This window comes from Aquarana catesbeiana, linkage group LG05 (genome assembly GCF_042186555.1).
Source record: "Aquarana catesbeiana isolate 2022-GZ linkage group LG05, ASM4218655v1, whole genome shotgun sequence".
NCBI lineage: Eukaryota > Metazoa > Chordata > Amphibia > Anura > Ranidae > Aquarana > Aquarana catesbeiana.
Genome location: NC_133328.1, coordinates 115,236,323 through 115,260,533, shown reverse-complemented (window position 1 = coordinate 115,260,533; position 24,211 = coordinate 115,236,323). Strand labels below are relative to the sequence as shown.

General features: G+C 45.1%; 1 protein-coding gene across 1 annotated transcript in view; it reads right to left on the bottom strand.

The window, feature by feature from the left end:
- NUP42 (nucleoporin 42) overlaps positions 1-20,156 on the bottom strand; it is a 34,343-nt gene extending 14,187 nt beyond the window's left edge. The window contains exons 1-5 of the mRNA XM_073630092.1: positions 19,932-20,156; positions 12,278-12,527; positions 5,132-5,226; positions 3,347-3,423; positions 1,399-1,485 (exon numbers count right to left, since the gene is read on the bottom strand). Coding sequence (XP_073486193.1) covers positions 1,399-1,485; positions 3,347-3,423; positions 5,132-5,226; positions 12,278-12,527; positions 19,932-20,064 — 642 coding nt within the window. The 5' untranslated portion in view covers positions 20,065-20,156. The remainder of the gene's footprint in view (positions 1-1,398; positions 1,486-3,346; positions 3,424-5,131; positions 5,227-12,277; positions 12,528-19,931) is intronic.
- Positions 20,157-24,211: the final 4,055 nt, after the last annotated feature.

Below are 24,211 nucleotides of genomic sequence, written 5' to 3'. Positions count from 1 at the left end.
TTAGCAATGTGCGTTGTTGGATTTTGGCTTTCAGCCAGCCAAGCCAGCTGACCATTCTTACCCTCGTATTCAAATAGTTTTTGTTGGGAGTGGAACAGGGCCTTTTAAGTATTATCCACCCTCAAAAGGGAAATCTGTCTCAGGGTTCACTGCCAGGCCCGATACCTATCTGGGGTTGGAGAGGAAACATACTCTGCCTCCAGTCCTGCCGCCTCAGTCTCCAGAGATTCTAATGAGCGGGAGGCCTCCCTTTGAAGTGCCGCAATGCGGGAGATGTATGCCCCCCTGACCCATGCCTTAAAAGTGTCCCATGTCACGGGGGGGGATGCGGGGGGTGGGGAGTATTCAGATTCTCCATTAGTATTCCAAAAATGACGCAACAATTCCACCATATGTTCCTGCAGTCTATCGTCCATTGCCCAGAATCTGGAGAGACGCCCTAGTCTAGAGCCAGGGGAGGCAGACAAGGAGAGGGTCAGGCTAAGTGGAGCATGGTCAGAGATGCCCCTAGAGAGTATAGCGGTCTCGGTAACCCAACTAAGGGCAGCAGGGGATGCAAACGCCAAATCCAACCTCGATAGGTTGGATTTGGAGACACAAGCAGCTGGATGCATGTGTCTCCAGACATCGAACAGACCACTTTTTAGCAAACTCTGATAAGAAAAAAGCTCAGCGATGGTTTTTGGAGGAGTGAAAATGTTTTCTGGATTGACCAATCATCATAAAAATGGAAATTGTCTTTTTGGATTAGGGGCTGTTTGTACGCAAAGAAGCACGGCAAAAACAGGGGAGATTTAAAGAAGTTGTAAACCCTTGTGTTTTATCATCTTAATGCATCCTATGCATTAAGGTGAAAAAACACCTGGCAGTGACCCGAGCCCTGGAATTTCCAACGGCGACCCCTCTGCCCGGGGTTCTCGGCACATGATTGGATAGAATCGCAGCCATTGGCTCCCGCTGCTGTCAATCAAATCCAATGACGCGGACATCGGGGGGCGGGGCCGAGTCATACATTCAGCGGCTATGGACGCCGAATGCTGGACTCGGGAGCGTGCCTGTAAGGTAACCCCCGGGAGGAGGGTGTAGGGGCATGCCCTCAAAAGCTTGCCATTGTCCGGTCATCTAAAAAAGGATCAGCCTAAAACCCAGGGGCTATCTATGAATACTCAGGCTGTGTCCTGTACTGAAATATTGCAATAAAGTACACCAGTCATAAGATAATATTCATTAGGATATCCGTGAAGTCTTGAACTGATAAAAAGATTTCATGGGTGGAGGGAAAAAAAAAAAAAAAAAAGGGAAAGAAAAATTGTGTTTAGCAGTAAAAGAGAAAAAGAAAAGCAACCTGTTCCCCTGAAGACAGACAACAAATAATACAATTTTAACTTGGTTATTTACCAGTGCAGTTTGAGCTGAAATATTTGCGTTCTTAATCGCATGTATCCTCTGTTTCCACTGTGTGGCTAGTTGCTGCACTGAATTCACCTACCAAGAAAAAAAACAGATAAAGGCTTTGCAAATATCAGTGTACACTAAAACAGCTACAACAAAGACACTCTCACATTCATATAATAGAAAGGTAGCTGAAAAGGTTGCTCCCCTAGTGAAACTTTTTGAAGTTTTAAGAAAAAGATTGCACAATATTTAGAATGTCTAGTGGAAAAAACTCTGGATAACCATGGGAAAAGATTAGAACCTCCAGTGTAATTTTTACTGCTCTTTGGGCCTTTTAGATTTTCCCCCACTTAAACAGCCCACAGATCATACAGTTTTTTTTTGCGTTCAACAAGAAATTCGAACGAAAACAAAAACCCCAAAAAAAACAACTGACTTTGAGTATGTGGATGGAGGAATCCTCCTCACTGAGTTATTGTATTCTGACAGTAGGCGGATTTTCCTTTCCGTCAGAATACATTGATCAGTGCTGGCTGCTGTTTGAGTGGGCAAAATTCAATAGGCTGGTTGTACAACCAGGCTGCCCATACATGGATCGAAATTCAGCCAGTCCCTGCTGAAACATCCACATTTTGATCCATTATGGCTAGCTTTTACTGTCCCTGTGACACCGGTTTTCCCAGACAGGATGTAATAAAGAATCTTCAACAATAGCTCTTTAAGTAAAGTAAGGCAATGCTAGAAGAAACCCTTCTCACTTTTTTTTTTTATTGCCGTGTGTATCCCTGTTGCAAATTTTCCTTACTATGGTGAAAGCATTGTCACAGGAACAGTCATTGAGAAAAGTCTCTCTAACAGCATCCCATAAAGCAGTTAAAGCCCACAAGGGATTCTGATCCTCATACACTGTCCAAAATTACACAAAAATAGTTTTGGCAATAGTGTTGAGCCAATGTATGATAATATCTGAATTCTCGGCTCTGCCCACCCACCAAAGCTGTTATAAAGGTGTCTCACTAAAGGGAAGTTTATTTATTTTAGGTTACAGAAGTTGCAGGTCAGATAGCATTTAGGTTATATTGTAACAAATAATTTTGTGACCTGTAAGATACATGCTCTGGCAAAGTCAAAGTACATTTTAATTTTTTTTTTTTTTTAGTTACATGTACAAGTCACATTTAGGGCCTGTTCACACCAGGTGCAGTGGACTGTATTGGGCAGTTATTCAAGCCCAGTCTCACTACTAGCCAAAGCAAAATGCCTTGTATCCTGCCTGGCCAAATTACACCATTGCATGCATTACTTTTTTCCCAACACAGTGCAATGCAGTCCACCACTTTACACCACAGCCAACAGAACTTAATGAGCTGTCACTGTGGGGAAGATTTACTAAAAACTGGTGCAGCTGTATATGGCAGCCAATCGGCTTCTAACTTCAGCTTGTTTAATTAAGCTTTAACAATAAAACCTGAAAGCTGATTGGTTTCTATGCAGAGCTGCACCAGAATTTGCACTCTCCGGTTTTAAGCTGGGTTCACACTATTGCGAATTGGATGCGGTTTTCCCACATCCAATTCGCATGTCAGGAGATTGTGACCGGCTCTCAAATCTCCAGAGCGAATTGCATGAGAGTCCTGTGCGTCTTCTGGTCTATTTCAGCCAATAATTCAGACCGAAATCGGACGTGAAGGAGGGGGGGAGGAGGAGGGGGGGAGGGAAGAGGAGGAGGGAGGGGGAGGAGGAGGGAGGGAGAGGAGGAGGGAGGGAGGGAGAGGAGGAGGCATGAGGGAGGAGGATTATAATGGGGTGTTTAAAACCATGTGACGTACCACAATCCTACCACACACCAGCAGCTGCATTTACTGGTGTGAACAAGCCCTTAGGAGATATAAACAAAGATATTCCTCTGTAAAGAAAATATACACTAATCTGCCAAAATTAGGACAATTACATAGTTCTGCATATTTCCAGAATCCCGTGCTGTATAAAATTCCAGGCGCAATTCTTCTGGTGAAATATCTGCAAACCCTGTAACATACAAAACATAAAAAGAGTCAACATAAAACGATGGAAAAAAAAACAAAACAAAACACCACACACACACACACACACACACACACACACACTAAAAAACCCTAATACACACAATACTTCATAAACATATTTTTTAAATGGAAAAAATAGAAAAGTCCTTTCAGTGAGCCCTTGTAATTGATTTGTAACATTGTTACAAAAGGGGTCAAATTCCCTAAAGTGGGGTACACACTATAAGAAAATCGGGCGAACGATCATCCAATTTTCTCGTTATTCCACAGCAAATCGGAACCGATGATGAAAATTCATACGAAAATTCTCATACGACAAAGACTTTTTTTGTTGTTGCTTATTGTTTCTGATCATGCGTAGTCTTTCTTTTCTGATTTTACTTGCACGAAAATGGTACACATTAAATTAAAATCGTTTGTTCTGTTCCCGTACGAGAAAAATTTTGGCGCTTGTCCCTTCGGGAATCTTCGTACGAAAATTCAAAAATCGGCTGTCGAAAGTTGTGTACACACTGTACGAATATTCTCTGGACGAAAAATGTTCGCCCATTTTTCTTATAGTGTGTATGAGCCTTAATACAGGACTATGCCTGATCTCCTTGTGCCTATTCTCATCCACCATTCTGCTGTCCAATGAAAGAAGCCTTATTGGCTACTGAGGCTTAGCTCCAAGTCAAGTCTTTAGAAACAAAATAAAACAGCAGTGGCGAATATGCAGAATCACCTTGGTCTTCAGTCACTCTGACCTAGGTCATTCAGGAAATGCACTGCTGCATGAATGACTTGTTCTGTGCTGACATGTAAACAGTGCCTGCTGATTACATGCTATTGCTTGCATGTCAGTGCGCATAGAGTTTATTGCGCTACAGACATGTGAACATTAGCACGAAAGTTTACACTCATACAACATGAAATATGGTCCAAATGTAAGACTGTGTCATGAACCCTATTATTCATGCACATTGCTGTATATATTTGTATATTTATTCATTTTTCTTAAACATTCTATTCTAGAACATAAATTATTCTTGCTTATTTATACCCCTGATGAAGGAGAGTTACACATGTACACCGAAACGCGTCAGTGCAAGAACCACTAGCTTACAATTTATATTATGTTATGGATATTATGACAGCATTGTAAATATGTTCTAATACACTATTGTCTTTTTATACATGTTTTGTAGATATTATATTGAATAAAAATGTTTTCAAATTCAAAATATACTTCCATAAAAGTTCTCGTGCCTTTAAAGTCCACCACAAGGGGATTTTGTTCTCTTCTGTAATATTGAATGTGGCACTTAAAAATGCGCAAACATAGCCGACTCACCACCTACGTGTCATGAACCCTGGTTTCTTTGGCTTACAGAGCTAAATGCTGCAGACCAAAATGGAGTAGTGTAAATGGGCCCATACCATACTGCTGTCTGCACATCTGTATAAAAATTATAGATCTGAATGCAGCAAATTGTACAATTGTGTGCAGAAGCCCTTAGAGGGCCCAATGGAAGAGGATATCTGCAAGTTAAAATAGTAATGGCATTTTATGTATCAGTTTAGGCATACTGTGAACAGTTCTTCTGGAAAGGAACTACTTTCAGAAGATTAAAAATCGGCTTTATGAGTAAATAATCAGTTTCTTCCATCATGAAAAAATAAAACTCAAGCATTATATAGTAAAGGAATACCTGTTGCATTACTTGTATCCTTGCTGACGCAATAAACAGAGAAAATCCATTGCCCAGAAGATTCCCAGACATCCAAGTCACGTTTTATATCCTCACTGCATGAAGAAAAATGGCCAGAGTGATTTATTACGTTACCTATTATTAATCCAATCCTCCTTTGAACTTTGACAGTTAAAAGGCATACGGTGCCACTTCTACAGGATTTAGGTCTCTATGCCATCACTAAAAATGTCCTCATCACAGCTCAATCTAAAGTGATCATGTGAATCAAACGAGCCCATTAGGGGGAAAAAAAAAAAAAAAAAAAAAAAAAAGGGAAGGTCAATAAAGCACAATTATATAAAATATAAACTCACTTTTCCAAAGACACTGGCTGGTAAGGGGTTAACATCAAGGCCAATAAAGGGTTAAATGTGTGCCTAACCTGCGGTTTACTATACTATGCGATGTTCTTTTACCAGAGAAAGAGATGGAATGTATTCCCTGCTTTGGGACACAAACTCCATCACTTCCCTGCTGTCAGAACGGCGATCTGCCTTGTCTACATAGACAGATCACAGGAGAATTGGGGGGCGGGACTTTGAGTGAAGCACACGGATGCAATAGAGAAGTAAATTGGAAAATGGTTTCTTATTTGAGTCAATTCATAGAACAAAGGTTGGGGGTATACAATTCATTACATAATGTATATATCGATATTTGAAGGTCAGTCATCACACAAATGCATTGTCCAACCAGAGTTTAAAACAGTATTTTACAAATACACCGGTCACCTAATAACATGATTAATTGTATTGTAGAAAATACTCATAAAAATAGCTAGCGCATTAAAGCGTCAATAGAAATACTAGTTAAGGTAAGTAGGAAAAATGATATAAAAACATACATCTTGACTCTATTAGGAAATATAAGGCAGTATTATACAGTTGTACAGGTCACATAAGTACATGATTAATTGCAGTGTAAGTAATACTAAAAACGGAAATATGATGTATTAAAGCATCACTTGAGAATAAAGGAGAAAATAAGCTTGGTAAAGAGGAACGGCCATAGTGAATTCATGAATATGTTGCTATAACGGTAGTTGTTAGCTCTACGCGTTTCGGGACCTTAAAGTCACTCGTCAGGAGCAAGACCGTAATAATCATCTAGAAATAGAGATAAGGACATATTGGTAATCTGAAAAATGAGTGGGCAAATGCAGAAAATGTGAAAACCCCCACACATTCATACATTTGTCCCACAAACTTACATGAGTGTGTCCAACACAAAGGGGAGAGCACAGCCGCGTGAGTCATACCGGCCAAAGATGCCACATCACGGAGCTGAGGGGGGCATGTCCGGGCAGCACAAAACCAGCAGGGGCAACATCCCAAATTGGTCAAGAAGTGGAGAAGTGGAGATGGTGTGTAGTGGAGGGAAGAGAGGAATGGCCCCAGGAGGGGGAACCTGCTGGAGGAAAAAGCCTGTGAATGAAGTGCAATGAGGATATGGGAGGGAATGAATAGAAAGTGAAGTGATAAACAGTGAGAAGGAGTGAAAAGCAGAGTGAAAAGTAAAAGTGGAGTGTTGTAAGGAAAAAAAAAACATTTTCCAATTTACTTCTCTATTGCATCTGTGTGCTTCACACAAAGTCCCGCCCTCCAATTCTCCTTTAAACTTAACGGGATGGTGGATGGGATCTGTACGGCCCCCTATCCTCATATAAAGTCCCACCATATCCATTTTTTCTTTTAACATATAGGGATGGAAGCACACGGCTGCACTATTAACACATTTTCAGCATTTGTTATGGCTGCTCCTCAGCCGTCCATACTATTCCTTTATCTATTTCCAATTCTCCCTGTGCAATGGGTGGTTTTTTTGCACACACCACTGGAACAATCAACCCTACAGCATTTTTTCATTTTATTTCCTTTTTGATTTTATCTTTAATTTTCGCCATTTTTCAAAACTTGCATTGTGTGTGCGCACTGGGGTTACCGGCCACTGTTTGTCTCCTCCCGTGCCTCCCCTGTCACATCCCGGAGCTGTGACGCGCACTGTGGGTTTCTCCTCCGCCCCCTCCTGATGTGGGGTGGGCGGGGTTTCCCCCACTGCTCGTCAGCGTCATGCCCAGTGTCGGCTGTTTGGCATCCTCGAGGCACCTATAAATCAGACGGCCGGCTTACCATCTCCAGCATTAGGGAGACTCGGTTGACGCCCTTGGCTGGTCACGCTTGGCTGAGCTGGCGGCCAGATTCTTGGCGTGTCCCCTGCCCCCCAGCCTGCTGTTGCATGATGTTGGAGGCTGGTCTTGGACGGCTCTCCTTGCGAGGGCTTCCCCCCAAATTGGGATCCACACCTTTGTCTCTGGTGCATATCTCCCTCACCACACCACTCCTCTCTTGGCTCCCTTGTCCAACTTATTTTGCAGCAGGTAACTATATTTTCACCATTTTACCCTCACCTTCCTTCCTTTTTCCCCCCCATCCCCCCTTTCTTCCCACTTTTGCTCGTTTCCTTCCAACACTCCACTTTACCTTTTCACTCTGCTTTTCACTCCTTCTCACCCTTTATCACTTCACTTTCTATTCATTCCCTCCCATATCCTCATTGCACTTCATTCACAGGCTTTTTCCTCCAGCAGGTTCCCCCTCCTGGGGCCATTCCTCTCTTCCCTCCACTACACACCATCTCCACTTCTCGACCAATTTGGGATGTTGCCCCTGCTGGTTTTGTGCTGCCCGGACATGCCCCCTCAGCTCCGTGATGTGGCATCTTTGACCGGTATGACTCACGCGGCTGTGCTTTCCCCTTTGTGTTGGACACACTCATGTAAGTTTGTGGGACAAATGTATGGATGTGTGGGGGTTTTCACATTTTCTGCATTTGCCCACTCATTTTTCAGATTACCAATATGTCCTTATCTCTATTTCTAGATGATTATTACGGTCTTGCTCCTGACGAGTGACTTTAAGGTCCCGATAAGGCATAGAGCTAACAACTACCGTTATAGCAACATATTCATGAATTCACTATGGCCGTTCCTCTTTACCAAGCTTATTTTCTCCTTTATTCTCAAGTGATGCTTTAATACATCATATTTCCGTTTTTAGTATTACTTACACTGCAATTAATCACGTACTTATGTGACCTGTACAACTGTATAATACTGCCTTATATTTCCTAATAGAGTCAAGATGTATGTTTTTATATCATTTTTCCTACTTACCTTAACTAGTATTTCTATTGACGCTTTAATGCGCTAGCTATTTTTATGAGTATTTTCTACAATGCAATTAATCATGTTATTACGTGACCGGTGTATTTGTAAAATACTGTTTTAAACTCTGGTTGGACAATGTATTTATGTGTGATGACTGAACTTCAAGTATCGATATACATTATGTAATGAATTGTATACCCCCAACCTTTGTTCTATGAATTGACTCAAATAAAAAAACATTTTCCAATTTACTTCTCTATTGCATCCGTGTGCTTCACTCAAAGTCCCGCCCCCCCAATTCTCCTTTAAATTTAACGGGATGGAGGATGGGATCTGTACGGCCCCCTATCCTCATATAAAGTCCCACCATATCCATAGACAGATCACAGTTCTGCCTCTCTGCCCGTTGATCATCAGGTTCTCGGGGGACAGCAAGTACCCAGCACCCGCCGACCGGTTTCTGCTGTGTGTATTGACAGCGGAAGTGAGCCTGGTCACATGGATAGATAGAAATAGATAAATAAGCTGCCCCCCCTACCCCCCCATAGCAGTAAAACTGCTATAGTGTGGACGGGAAGTGGTTACAGACATGGGTTAGAGCCTGTGGATAGGGTTTTATTGTCATCGGTGTCTCTGGAGAGATTTCCCCTCACTTCTCGTCAGAACAGGAAAAGATGGAAAATCACACAGAATTTTTTTACCCCTCTCCACAGACTGCTAAAAAAATATATATAAAAATGTAATCAGCCATCAGCCATAACCCCGGAATTGTATTTTAAAGCCAGCGAATTGTATAGTAAAAGCAATCCTAGCGGCTAATTAGCCGGATTGCTTTTACAGGTGACGGAAGGGTAGATTTTTAAGTATTGTAGCTTGTTGCTATTCTATGAGCGTGCACAATTTTAAGGCTTCATGCACACTGGACGTTTTTACAGCAGCCATTTTTGGCTTCAGACACAGTTTTTGGCTGGGTCGTTTTTTGGTTTTAAAAAAACAAAACTAGTGGGTTCTGAGAGGAGTTTTTCAGCTGTAAAAACGCCCCAACATCAAAAGACACTGATAAACACCGATAAACGCTCAAAAAACGTAGCTCACCAGCGTTTTATGTTTTTGATCCATTGAAAAAAAAAAAACTGCTAAAAAACACTAACGTGAAAAACGCTATTGCAAAAACGTATCTTAAAATTGTTGAAATACTAACTACAAAGCTACTACCGCTTTTATAACGCCCAGTGTGCACGAGGCCTCAAGCAAGACATGTTAGGTATCTATTTACTCGGCGCAACATCAATTCTTACCAAATCATTGTATATATAATGTGTGTGTTTTTTTGTAACAAGATTCATTAAAAATTGATTTTGAAAAAATGCTGCACAAAAACCACTGACATAAAAAAAAGCAACAACCGCAAATTTATTCTCTAGGGCCTGTGCTAAAAAATATATATATGTTGTTTGGGGGTTCCAAGTAATTTTCTAAAAGAAATAAAAAATAAAAATACAGATTTTTACATGTAAACGTAAAGTGTCAGAATAGGCCTGGGTCTTTCAAGTGGTTAATAAGCTAGTAAAATGTATGGTGAATATGTGTAAAACACCATAATTAACAGCAATCAATCCATTTCTATATTACTGCGCTCAGGTCAGTAAATAGTGAAACAGTACTGGTCGTAGTCTGCGGGTGATCAAAAATATGGCAGGGCCCATCTGAGGTTACTCCCACCTATTTATCATTAACCACTTGACAACTGGGCACTTAAACCCCCCTCCTGCCCAGATCAATTTTCAGCTTTCAGTGTCTCACACTTTGAATGACAATTACTCAGTCATGTAATACTGTACCCAAATTAATTTTCTGTCCTTTTTTTCCCACACAAATAGAGCTTTCTTTTGGTGGTATTTCATCACCTCTGGGTTTATTTTTTGTGCTATAAATGAAAAAAGACTGACAATTTTGAAAAAAAAAACAAATTTTTCTTTGTTTTTGTGACAAAATTTTGCAAAATAATTTTTCTTCATAAATTTTGGCCACAATTTATACTGCTACATTTCTTTGGTAAAAATAACCCAAATTAGTGGATATTATTTGGTCTTTGTGAACGTTAGAAAGTCTACAAGCTATGGTGCAAATCATAAAAAATTGATCACACCTGATGTACTGACGGCCTATCATTTCTTGTGAACAGAACAAGCCAGGAAAGTACAAATACCCCCCAAATTACCCCTTTTTTGAAAGTAGACATTCCAAGGTATTTAGTAAGATGCATGGTGAGGTTTTTGATGTTGTCATTTTCTTCCTACAATTCTTTGCAAAATGAAGTTTTATTTTTTTTTCCCACAAAATGGTCATTGTAGGTTATTTCGCTCACATGGCATGTATGTACCACAAATGGCACCCCAAAATACATTCTGCTACTCCTGAGTATTACGATATCACGTGTGGGACTTTTTCACTGCCTGGCCATATAGAGAGGCCCAACATGCAGGGAGCACCGTCACATGTTCTAGGAGCATAAATCTAACTTGTTGACTACCTATTACACTTTTGAAGGCCCTGGAGCACCAGGACAATGACACGTGACACTGATGACAGATGGCGCCAATGCGTGGCACTGATGACAGATGGCGCCAATGCGTGGCACTGATGACAGATGGCACTGATGACAGATGGTACTGATACGTGGCACTGTTGACACTGATAGGTGGCACTGTGTCGTGTTAGTGTACCTGATTTTTTTTTCACTCCCGCTGCAGCACGGAAACTCTCCCTCCTCACATGCTGTCTCTGTGTGAGGAGGGAGAGCCGGCGATGAGAAATGATCTCATATGTTTACATATGAGATCATCTCTCATTGGACACTCCAATTGAGTGCTAAATGACCACTGTGATTGGCCATTTAGCACGATCTGTAATTAGCTGTATCCAAGGGACATGGCCAACACAGATTTCCCCTTCCACGCGCCCGTGGCAGCTAGCAGGGAGAATGTAAATAGAAGGATGTCCAGGGACGCCCTCCCGGCAATTGAGCGCCACGCTGTAGCCGTCTTTCGCGAAGTGGTTAAAAGCAGTTTTCAGTCAGACCCAGGATCCAGTGATGTCCTCACCTGGCCGGTTTCTTCACCGGCTTCAGTCCCTGGTATACTAACTGTGAGCAGCCGGATGGGATTGCTTGTGGCTTTTGAATGGTCCTGAAGCTTTCTGTGATAGGTCCCAGAGTGCAGCAGGGGAAATGGGGGGGAGCTCAGATTGCCATGGTGATCCAACCGGAAGTGAGGGAGCGGGTACCTGTCAAAACCAGAAAACCCCCAAAAAATAAAAAGTTCCAAAAAAGGTAAAGGGGGGTTGGAGAAGAAGCAGAACTTCTTCTTTAGGGCAACACTAAAAACTCTGGTTTAAAAAAAGAAAAAAAAAAAAAAAAAAAATCTATTCAAGTATGAATTCTTAACTCAAAAATATACTTTCCATTACTCTCATCCCCCTCCAAATTTCTTTTTTTTGCTGCCGTGATCTGATTTCTGTGGGCGACTACGCTTGTTCTACATGGTACCATTGTATATAGAAATGTGGCCACTCTCTCTTGCTCGCCCCTGAGATGGACTAGGGACTTTGGGATTTGTAGTGTGCATAGAGAAGAACACCTGACGGCACCTAGCATGTACTACTTGTTCCAAACAAATGGAAGCGAGAGGGAAAAGGAAAGGTTTGGGCTCTCTCAGAGGGCATTACAAGGAGGCAGAAAAACACAGTAAGAAATGATTTCATGAAAAACAGAGTACAAGGCCATAAAGTAGTAGACGTGTTTGAACTGTTTTTGGAGTATAAGGAAATCGTTTAGTGTCACTTCACTAAGCAGATCATCAAGTCACCCTGCTGCAGTTATTAGCAAAAAAAAAAAAAATACACGAGCACCAAAGAGAATAAACTGTCAAGTTACTCACAAGAGGCTTCCATCCTTGTCTGATTGGATGTCTTTGGAATGATCCTGGGAGGGCAGAGTAGAAAAACGATTTTGAGTAGAGAAGGATCCTGCCGAGGAGCCGGAATTGTAATGTCTGCTTCTATTATCATGGGAATCAGAATGCTGTGCATATGATGTCTGGCTGTTATCCCTGGACCATGTCGTAGACTTGGAAAAATTAGAAGGCTGTACATATCTCTGGTTGGAGGACGTCCATGTTCTGGAACCAGCTTTAAAAAGAGAAAATATAATATAATAAACCTGTGTCTGTGACCAAAACTAGGATTTGTGTGCAAAGTATGCACGGAGTTTCTCCATAGCCATATAGAATTACAAAACCATATGCAAGCGCATCCTTGGGTTGCCAATTCCATAGTACAGGTAGTTTTCAGAGCCCAAAACAAGGGAGATTTTCACAGTTCCCAACCTAATCAGTGTGCCCAAGAAACATAAAGCATCCCCCAACACTGTAAGTATCCCTGTTGCCTCATTGCAAAAATAAAAAATGTGGTCATCTAAAAAAAAAAAAAAAAAAAGAAAATACACAAGAGAGATCCTCCACACACTCAACTGTGTGGACAGGTGGCCATGCCGGGTGGTTGTGGGTATATGGTACAAATCACTAAAAATACATGGCTGACCAGATAAATTGTAGTTTGTGGAAAAACCAAAAAATTCTATAGAAGGTCCCAAAAAACAGTTGTGAAGAGCCCACAAGGTCCATATAATGAAGAGGAAGCAGGAGCCAATAAACTGTGTCCTCTTTATTAAGGTGGATCTCTCTTGCATCTGAGCACCACAAACCAAAAACGCTATTTAATTCATTTTTATTTCGTTGAGAAATCACTTTGTATAACACACCTCTAGCATTTCTGGTCATGGCCATCTTGAGCTAAGGGCAGATGATTCATGTAACATTTGCTTCCTGGAATCCAACCACCCTTAGCTCAAGCATGCATTCAGGAGAGTGTGCTTAGCTGAGAAAACCCCTCCTCCTCTCCTAAAGACTCCTGGGATGTATGACATCATTTGCCTAGGCAAGAAACCAGAAAGTACTTTAAGAAATGTAAAAAGAAAAAAAAAAAAAAGTTTAAAACATGTAAATATAATATAGTTTTCTATCTATTTACGAATGCTAGTCACAAGCATTACAAAAAAAAAAATAAAAAAAAAATCAATGTTGATTGGGAGAGTGAAGTTCCACTTTAAAGTGGCTGTAAACCCCAGACATGAAATATGAACAAAGCATATCCTTCTATAGTGTGTACTTGTCTCAATTAGGAGCTTTAAAGTATAACCAAAGGCAAAACTGTTTTTTTAGCTTTGGATAAAGCGGAGAGAGATTAGATCCCTGTCAGTTTTTATTGCTGTTTACCCTGTTTACCATTATCATTCAAAGTGAAAGTAAAAGAAAATCCCAAACTTTGGGTGGTACCCAGAAAAGTAAAGTAATAGAGGGAAAATCTTCCAATCAGGACACTAGTTTTGGTGAGCTGGGAGTCCCCAAGAAATTCCCTTAATTTGCAGGGATTTTCTTTCACTTCCTGTTTGACTATGAGACAGGAAGTGAAGGGAAATCTTGGCAATGGGACACAGATGGCGTCAAAAATCTGACAGGGGTTATAACCCTCCCTTATTCTATCCAAAATTAAAATAAAAGTTTTGCCTATAATTCTACTTTAAAGAGGAAGTAAACTCTCCCACTCCGATGCTTCTTTTTATTTAGTCCATTATAATAAGTAATTATCAAACTATAGCCACTGTAATCAAGCCCAAATCGCATATTACTTACTGTTTAAAGAAACTTTAGAAAACTTGTTTCCAGGGGTAAGGCAGCGCCATCTTAAGTATTGTTTTCTGAGTCCACAGTAGAGTGCATTTCTGCCCTTACATTGAGCACTTCCTGTACTGTTAACCAAGCCTCCATCTCAATCCAACGTTTCTAGGGCAACTCTGCTTCCCTGCTCATAGCTGACTTGTTTTATTTCATAGTATTTACTTGTGCTGATTATCTAGTGTTTGCCTATGTCAGTCTTATCAGCTTCAACCGATAAGACTGCAGTAATGCTGTCCCATGCCCAGGTTTACACTTCGTGTGATGTCACATGGTCACATGGGGTGTAGTAGGAAGCTCTGAGTGATTATGCAGTCTCGTGGAATTTCAGTGTTGTGCCGTAGGAAGTCCTGATAATAGACAAGCACACAGAGTGTGCCGTAAATCAGGGGAGATATGGTCTCCACAGGAAGGTTACGAGGCTCTGCCTCTTTGTCAAGCCCCGGGTTCTGATTGGGGAGGCATTCCTTTCCCATGACACTATACATAACTGATTAGTTTCCCACAAACTGCATTGTCACCCATGTGTTTTTAGTGACTTGTACCATATACCCACACTGTGTGCCCACCTGTCATTATATGCTCCACACAGCTGAGTGCGCTGACCATTTCTCTTGTGTTCTTGCATTTCCAGGACTCTTTGGTACAAGTTCTAGTGGCACCAGCACATTTGGACGTTTTATACGTATTTGTGGTCATATGGATCATTTATTTCATTATCACTGAGCCCAGTTTAGGACAACATTGTCTCATTGGGGTGAGATCTTTCTTGCTCTTCCAATACATTGTCTTAGCGCCATCCAGAGGTTTGTTTCATTAAAAAAAAAATGAAAATGAATACTTCGTTATTTGGAATTGAGGGGAATCTTCCATTGGGGACAGTGACAACTGTCATAGGAGTGTTTCCCCTCACTTTGGCCTCACTTTGGAAATAGTTCTCTCAAATCCTGTTTCATTTACAAGACAGACAAGTAAGGCTCCATTCACACTAGTGCAACTCCAAAGTCGCATGATTTCCAGTGCAACTTTGATGCAACTTTACACTCTCTGGCACTCAAGTCATATCAAAGTAGTGCAGGAACCTTTTCATAGTCGCTGCAACTTTAAGTCACATTGATCGGAACAGGTGCCATTGAAATCAATGGGCTGCGAATTGTGCAACTTTATGTGTCCAAAGTCGCATGACAAGTCGCACTAGTGTGAACGGAGCCTAAATCTCCAACAAGAGGCGCAAATGGAAAAAAAAAAAAAAAAAAAAAAAAGTGGTTATAACCAATCCCTACCCTATCCAAAATGACAATAAAATGTGACCCCAGTCTGAGCAAACTATAGATGGAAAATAAGCACACCTGTTCCTCCGGAGAAGACTCCCTCAAGGAACCCTTCCTTTCTTTACAATCCCTCAGCCCTCTCCCCATCTACTCCTCAAATACCTTTAATCCATCCTCAAATGTATGTATGCACTTTTTTCCCCGTTTTCACAAAGTCCACTTTCTCTGAGCCCACATCTCTACTTTCACTACCTCAACTTAAGATGAAAGTCATAAAATGGTCAGTAGCTACATCTTATTAACCGCTTCAGCCCCGGAAGATTTGGCTGCTAAATGACCAGGCCATTTTGTGTTTCGGCACTGCGTCACTTTAACTGACAAATTGCGCGGTCGTGCAACACTGTACCCAAACAAAATTGATGTCCTTTTTTTTCCCACAAATAGAGCTTTCTTTTGGTGGTATTTGATCATCTCTGCGGTTTTTATTTTTTGTGCTATAAACAAAAAAAAGAGCGACAATTTTGAAAAACACAATATTTTGTACTTTTTGCTATAATTAATATCCATTTTTTTTTTTAAAAAAGCTAATTTTTCTCAGTTTAGGCCGATATGTATTCTTCTACATATTTTTGGTAATAAAAATCGCAATAAGAGTATACTGATTGGTTTGCGCAAAAGTTATAGCGTCTACAAAATAGGGGATAGATTTTTGGCATTTTTATTATTTATTTTTTTACTAGTAATGGCGGCGATCTGCGATTTTTATCTTGACTGTGACATTATGGCAGACACATCGGACAATTCTGACACATTTTTGGGACCACTGGCATTTATACAGCGATCAGTGCTATAAAAATGCATTTATTACTGTAAAAATGTCACTGGCAGTGAAGGGGTTAACACTAGGGGGCGATCAAGGGGTTAACTGTGTTCCCTGACTGTGTGTTCTAACTGTAGGGGGAGGGGACTTGCTAGGGGGAAGAGATAGATCGGTGTTCATACTTTGTAAGAACAGACGATCAGTCTCTTCTCCCCTCAGAGAACCGGGATCTCTGTGTTTACACACAGAGATCCCGGTTCTCGCCGTGTCACGAGTGATCGAGGGAGCCCGGCAGTCATCACGGGAGCCCGGGCACCCGCATCGGCTCCGGGGGCGAAAAAGAACATAACATGACGGCGATTCGCACAGCCGAGCCATGTTGCCGCAGTACAACTGCGGCGGCTGGTTGGCAAGCGGTTATAAACACTGAAGTTTTTTTTTTTTTACTTTAATGCCTGGATGTAAGGCCACTTTCACACTTGTGTGACTTGGGACTGCAAAGATCGCATGACAAGTCATACCCCATGATTTCCCATTCATATCTGTGCGACTTCAAAGTAGTCCCTGCACTGCTTTGGTCCGAATTTGATGTGACTTGAGGTCCATAGACCTCAAGATTACACAGGCATTGCTTCAAGTCGCATAAAAAAAAAAAAAATTGTGTCAAAAATTGTGTGACTTTCAGGTTGCACAAGTGTGAAAAGGACCTTATACAGTGTACATCCATGCAAGGGCTGTGTTTGCCTGTATAGGTGTTCCACACATCCCTGTGCAGGTCGTCTCATTACTGTCAATTGAGATGCAGCGGCTGCATGGACACAACCACCCAAACTGACATAACTATCTGCATTCAGAGCCTTGCACCCTCACAGCTGTCAAACTGGGAGCAGAGGGGTTGTGTCTATGCAGCTGCTGTATCCCAAGTGACATAAATGGGACTGCCTGCATAGGGATGCATGAAACACCTGTGTATTCCACTGCAGGCAAACATCGCCCTCACATGGTTGTGAACTGTAGTACGCTTGCCTGGGGATAAAAGCATGCGGTCGAGCTACATTCTGCTCCCCCCTAAAGTGGAACTAAACCCCCCCTATCTTTTTTTAGCCAAGGAAGCTGCCATCTTAGCCTCTGTTTGATCTGAAACTGCCATGGTGCTGCATGTGATCCGTTATGATGCCAGCAATTTGATGGTTTGGTTAAAAAGCACAAGCAAATGTGACAGTTAGCAATCCTGCCACGTGTTGGGAATGTAACTGTTAGGCTTAGTTCCATTTAAGCCTGGGTTCATAAATATGCATGTAGAAATCACACTGCGATTCAGTGATGAGATTGTGTGTGAATACCTTTGTGGTTTTAGGCTCAGTTCACACTCCTGAGACTTAGGATCTGACTTTGAGACCCAAAGTCGCAGGACACGTGAAATGTCATGCATCTCTATGAGAGCCGTTCCCATCGACACTACTGAAGTCACTGCAAATTCAGAAAAGGTCCCTGTGTTCCGTCAGAATCGGCGACCCATCAGATTTGGCAACGGAAATGACATTCCGTCGCAGCCATCTTGGCACACCCGCACTCGTCCACAGTAAGCCTACAGTCAGAAGTCACCAAGTGGACATCTTTTTACACCCACTGAAGTCTTGCATTTCACACTTATTTTTACCAGTAAACTGAGCTTATATAGTGAAATACATTACAGTGGTACCTTGGATTATGAGCATAATTCGCTCCAGAAGAATGCTTGTAATCCAAAGCACTCGTATATCAAAGTGAGTTTCCCCATAGGAAATAATAGAAACTCAGATAATTCGTTCCACAGTGACTTCTCTTGTATGCAGTACCGCATGTGGCCAGAGGTGTAGGTGTAGACGATGGGAAACCGCTGAGCCTCTCGGAAACACTTGGAGAGGCTTGGAAACACTCAGGAATGGAGTGTTTCCGAGTGGCTCCTAGTGCATCCAAGCAGCTCCGAGTGTCACGGCGCCCCCACACCTCTGGCCAAATGTAGTACTGCACACCGCAGAGGTTCGAATCCTGCTGGTTTTGCAAGATAACGCTCGCAAACCGAGTCAGGATTTTGAAAAAAACAATAGCTTGTATCGTGAAACGCTCGTTAACCGCAATCCGAGGTATTACTGTATTTAGAAATCCCTGACAGTGTTTTGATGCTGAACACCTGCACTACTTTGATTCGACTTTGAGACGGTTTCAGTGCCAGAGAGTGTAAAAGTCTCATCAACGTCACTTCAAAGCCCTATACAAGTCAGACTCCAAAGTTACACTGAAAATCGCGCAACTATGGAGTCAGCTAGTGTGAACTGAGCCTGAGCCCTGCTTCACATTGATGCATGCCAAATTGGTGGCAATTGCAGCATCCGAAAGGGTGCGACACCAGACCGATTCCCAAAAGCAGTTTCTGTACTACTTTTGACGATTTCGGGGTGTGATTTCCATAGACGTCTGTGCAGAAACCCGCACAGATGTCTCTAAAATCACCCCCAAAGTCAGCTGAACTCCCACAATTACATTCCCGCAGTCAGTGTGAACCCGGGCTTAATGCGAATTTACCACTGATGTGATTTTCAATCTGTCCTTCTGCACTGAGTAAATCGCTCCCGCTGGCTGCTGCATGCAGATCGCTCCCGCTGGCACCCAAAAATGGATGTGCACTGCAAAGGTATGTGAACACTTATCTTGGAATGGCACGTACCGATCCAAACTCGCACAGGCCTCTTTTTGCAATCGCATTCAAGACGCAATCCATGAGTATTGCATCTGTGTAAACCACATCAATTGAGATGCGAATCTATGTGTTTTAAAATGGAAATACAATCACACATGTATAAACTGGAGCTGCAAAGGCAGTGGACAGAGAAGTACACATACCACGGCCACAACGATTTGCTTTCTAGCAAGAATTATGCCCGATATTTACCCAGCAGGTAGTACCGCCTGCCGAACACAACCCATTCACTTGAATGGAGTCACAATGCAGTTTCTCTGAAGAGAGCAGTCACCAGCACATGGGACACGTCTCAATGTAAGGAAAGTCCCTTGTGCGGATTTAAAAAAAAACTAAACATAAATCAGAACTAAAGTCAAGAATACTCAGCTATTCTCCAATGATCCGATGTTGGCATCTTGTCCCCGGCTTATGCTGGGCACCGGTCTCCGGCTGTCTTGATTGGACAGTGCGGGATGATGTCACTCATTCATCCCGGTACACAGGCACTGTGCTGGGAATGTAAATGGTGCTGTGCATGCGCAGCTCGGTGTCCATTCTGTGGAGAATTGTGAACCGGCAGGTGAGAGTATTTTATGGAATGTCTCTCCTGCATTACAGAGATTTCCCCTCACTTCCTGTGCTGGTGAAAACAATGTCACTATACAGGAAGTGATGGGAAATCTGCACCAGGAACAGATATAAAGATCGGCCAGTCTGGTCCCCTAATCTCTGTCATGGGGGTCCCCCCCCCCTCACCTCCTGTCTGGTAATGGGTTGTCAGAGGAAATCTCAGGAATGGAGCCCCATAACAATACATGAAGCCTTTCACTCTCTGCTCAGACTAAAGCTGTGACAGGGTGACAACGCCGCTCTCATATCACTGCAGAAAGAAGAGTTGTCACACTGCTGATGACACGTAACAAAGCCTCTATTATAGGAGGAGTGGAGGACACACCGGAATACACGGACCCCTCCCCCTCCTCTCACCCGGGGGCTGCTGGTAGTGGTAGCGGCTCTGCTGCTCCTGCCGGCCGCCGCCGCCTCCTCCTCTCGGATGTTCGTTCCAGCACCGATCTCCATACCGGCACCGGCCCTGCAGAAAGTAGTTACAGATCACCATCGTGCCGCTATCAGCCACCGATCACCCCGAGAGAAACGTTACTACCGGACTGTTTACATGACATGTGCGCGGAGGAAGTGACGTTAGTGGAGGGCGGGGCCAACCGTGCTGTACTGTGTGTGGTGTCAGTGAGAGCCAACTCAGGAAGGAGAATTGATGTCTGATCTATCTATCTAATCTATCTATCCTATCTATCTCAGACATCAGTTCTCCTTCCTGAGTTTATCGGGGAAATAGCTGATGTATGTATGTGTATTTATATATATATATATATATATATATATATACACCAGCCATTTCCCCGATAAATAGCCTGCAAAAAATCATATTTTCTGGCAGTGCCCCTCCGGAGACTAGAGTCTCAATCTGCCCCTACACATATATATATTTGCTATTTATCGGGGAAATGGCTGGTGTTGGCGCTTCAATCACCACGGCACCATGGTTGTTGTGGTGTCAGGATGATTGTATTGCATTATTTCTATTATTACATTGTTATATAAAATGAAATAGTTCAACTCACCATAATGCAGAATCAGTGGGAGCCCTGAGTGTGTCACTTGCCATGTCACCTGCCACACGTGGATTGTGCACTTGCTACGTCACCTGCCACAAGTTGTGGATTGTCACTTGCCACATCACCTGCATCACTTTGTGGATTGTCACTTGCCACGTCACCTGCATCACGTTGTGGATTGTCCATTTGCCACATCACCTGCCACAGGTTGTGGATTGTGCACTTACCACGTCACTCTGCAGACTGCAGGGTGGGAAAAGATGGAGGGAGGAGGTGGAGCCAACACTCACTCAGAGAAGGAAGAATGCTGGCGCTCTGCCACTGACAGTGGACGTTGGACATTTTAAATAGTCTGTCTAAACTGCAGCATTAACTGTTCCCCTATTTGAGGCTCCTGTCACATCGGCTCTGAGACTCGAGTCCGACGTGAATCGCTGACTTTACTCGTTGCTAGACGCCAGGCGGCCCAGGCGCTAGCAACGAGTGCAGGGAAGAGGCTCCACCCACCTCCTCCGGCTCCTGGCCAGTGCGGCGCAGCAGCTTAATAACATTAGACAAGTCTCTCTCCGCTGATTGGCTGATGTGAGAGAGACCCGGGCAGAGGCAAGTGACATGTCAGTGTGGTATTTTGGGGGGGGGGGGGCAATTGCCCTTCCCCCTGGATCCGCCCCTGTATGTGTGTGTTGAGGGAAGGGGCAGCTACAGAAAGGTGCACTGGGCTAGTCTGGAATAGGGTGCTGGAATAGCTGAGAGGTGCTGGGTGGAGTAGGGTGCAGAGTGAGGGGTGCTCGAGGAAGTAAGGGGAAGGGTGGAAGGTGGATTAGGGTGCTGAGAGAGAGTAAAGTTAGGGGGTGCTCAGAGAAGTAGGTTGCAGAGTGCAGTAAGGAGTACCAGGTGGAGTAAATTTAGGGGTGTAGGGTGCAGAGCGGAGTAAGGTGAGGGGTGCGTGGCGATGTAGGGTGCAGAGTGAGGGGCGCTCGGTGAAGTAGGGTGCAGAGCGAGGGGCGCTACGGCAAAGTAGAGTGCAGAGTGAGGGGCGCTCTGTGAAGTAGGGTGCAGAGTGAGGGGCGCTCTGTGAAGTAGGGTGCAGACTGAGGGGCGCTCTGTGAAGTAGGGTGCAGACTGAGGGGCGCTCTGTGAAGTAGGGTGCAGACTGAGGGGCGCTCTGTGAAGTAGGGTGTAGAGTGAGGGGCGCTCTGTGAAGTAGGGTGTAGAGTGAGGGGCGCTCTGTGAAGTAGGGTGCAGAGTGAGGGGCGCTGGGTGAGGTAGGGTGCAGAGTGAGGGGCGCTGGGTGAGGTAGGGTGCAGAGTGAGGGGCGCGGGGTGAAGTAGGGTGCAGAGTGAGGGGCGCTCTGTGAAGTAGGGTGCAGAGTGAGGGGCGCTCTGTGAAGTAGGGTGCAGAGTGAGGGGCGCTGGGTGAGGTAGGGTGCAGAGTGAGGAGCGCTCTGTGAAGTAGGGTGCAGAGTGAGGGGCGCGGGGTGAAGTAGGGTGCAGAGTGAGGGGCGCTGGGTGAAGTAGGGTGCAGAGTGAGGGGTGCGGGGTGAGGTAGGGTGCAGAGTGAGGGGCGCGGGGTGAGGTAGGGTGCAGAGTGAGGGGCGCTGGGTGAGGTAGGGTGCAGAGTGAGGAGCGCTCTGTGAAGTAGGGTGCAGAGTGAGGGGCGCGGGGTGAAGTAGGGTGCAGAGTGAGGGGCGCTCTGTGAAGTAGGGTGCAGAGTGAGGGGCGCTCTGTGAAGTAGGGTGCAGAGTGAGGGGCGCTCTGTGAAGTAGGGTGCAGAGTGAGGGGCGCTCTGTGAAGTAGGGTGCAGAGTGAGGGGCGCTCTGTGAAGTAGGGTGCAGAGTGAGGGGCGCGGGGTGAAGTAGGGTGCAGAGTGAGGGGCGCTCTGTGAAGTAGGGTGCAGAGTGAGGGGCGCTCTGTGAAGTAGGGTGCAGAGTGAGGGGCGCTCTGTGAAGTAGGGTGCAGAGTGAGGGGCGCTGGGTGAAGTAGGGTGCAGAGTGAGGGGCGCTGGGTGAAGTAGGGTGCAGAGTGAGGGGCGCTGGGTGAGGTAGGGTGCAGAGTGAGGGGCGCTCTGTAAAGTAGGGTACAGAGTGAGGGGCGCGGGGTGAAGTAGGGTGCAGAGTGAGGGGCGCTCTGTGAAGTAGGGTGCAGAGTGAGGGGCGCTCTGTGAAGTAGGGTGCAGAGTGAGGGGCGCTCTGTGAAGTAGGGTGCAGCGTGAGGGGCGCTGAGTGAAGTAGGGTGCAGAGTGAGGGGCGCTGAGTGAAGTAGGGTGCAGAGTGAAGTAGGGTGCAGAGTGAGGGGCGCTGGGTGAGGTAGGGTGCAGAGTGAGGGGCGCTCTGTGAAGTAGGGTGCAGCATGAGGGGCGCTGAGTGAAGTAGGGTGCAGAGTGAGGGGCGCTGGGTGAAGTAGGGTGCAGAGTGAGGGGCGCTCTGTGAAGTAGGGTGCAGAGTGAGGGGCGCTGGGTGAAGTAGGGTGCAGAGTGAGGGGCGCTGGGTGAAGTAGGGTGCAGAGTGAGGGGCGCTGGGTGAGGTAGGGTGCAGAGTGAGGGGCGCTGGGTGAAGTAGGGTGCAGAGTGAGGGGCGCTGGGTGAAGTAGGGTGCAGAGTGAGGGGCGCTGGGTGAAGTAGGGTGCAGAGTGAGGGGCGCTGGGTGAGGTAGGGTGCAGAGTGAGGGGCGCTGGGTGAGGTAGGGTGCAGAGTGAGGGGCGCTGGGTGAAGTAGGGTGCAGAGTGAGGGGCGCTGAGTGAGGTAGGGTGCAGAGTGAGGGGCGCTCTGTGAAGTAGGGTGCAGAGTGAGGGGCGCTGGGTGAGGTAGGGTGCAGAGTGAGGGGCGCTGGGTGAAGTAGGGTGCAGAGTGAGGGGCGCTGGGTGAGGTAGGGTGCAGAGTGAGGGGCGCTGGGTGAAGTAGGGTGCAGAGTGAGGGGCGCTGGGTGAGGTAGGGTGCAGAGTGAGGGGCGCTCTGTGAAGTAGGGTGCAGAGTGAGGGGCGCTCTGTGAAGTAGGGTGCAGAGTGAGGGGCGCTGGGTGAAGTAGGGTGCAGAGTGAGGGGCGCTGGGTGAAGTAGGGTGCAGAGTGAGGGGCGCTCTGTGAAGTAGGGTGCAGAGTGAGGGGCGCTGGGTGAAGTAGGGTGCAGAGTGAGGGGCGCTGGGTGAAGTAGGGTGCAGAGTGAGGGGCGCTGGGTGAAGTAGGGTGCAGAGTGAGGGGCGCTCTGTGAAGTAGGGTGCAGAGTGAGGGGCGCTCTGTGAAGTAGGGTGCAGAGTGAGGGGCGCTCTGTGAAGTAGGGTGCAGAGTGAGGGGCGCTGGGTGAAGTAGGGTGCAGAGTGAGGGGCGCTGGGTGAAGTAGGGTGCAGAGTGAGGGGCGCTCTGTGAAGTAGGGTGCAGAGTGAGGGGCGCTCTGTGAAGTAGGGTGCAGAGTGAGGGGCGCTCTGTGAAGTAGGGTGCAGAGTGAGGGGCGCTGGGTGAAGTAGGGTGCAGAGTGAGGGGCGCTGGGTGAAGTAGGGTGCAGAGTGAGGGGCGCTGGGTGAAGTAGGGTGCAGAGTGAGGGGCGCTCTGTGAAGTAGGGTGCAGAGCGAGGGGCGCTGGGTGAAGTAGGGTGCAGAGTGAGGGGCGTTGGGTGAAGTAGGGTGCAGAGTGAGGGGCGT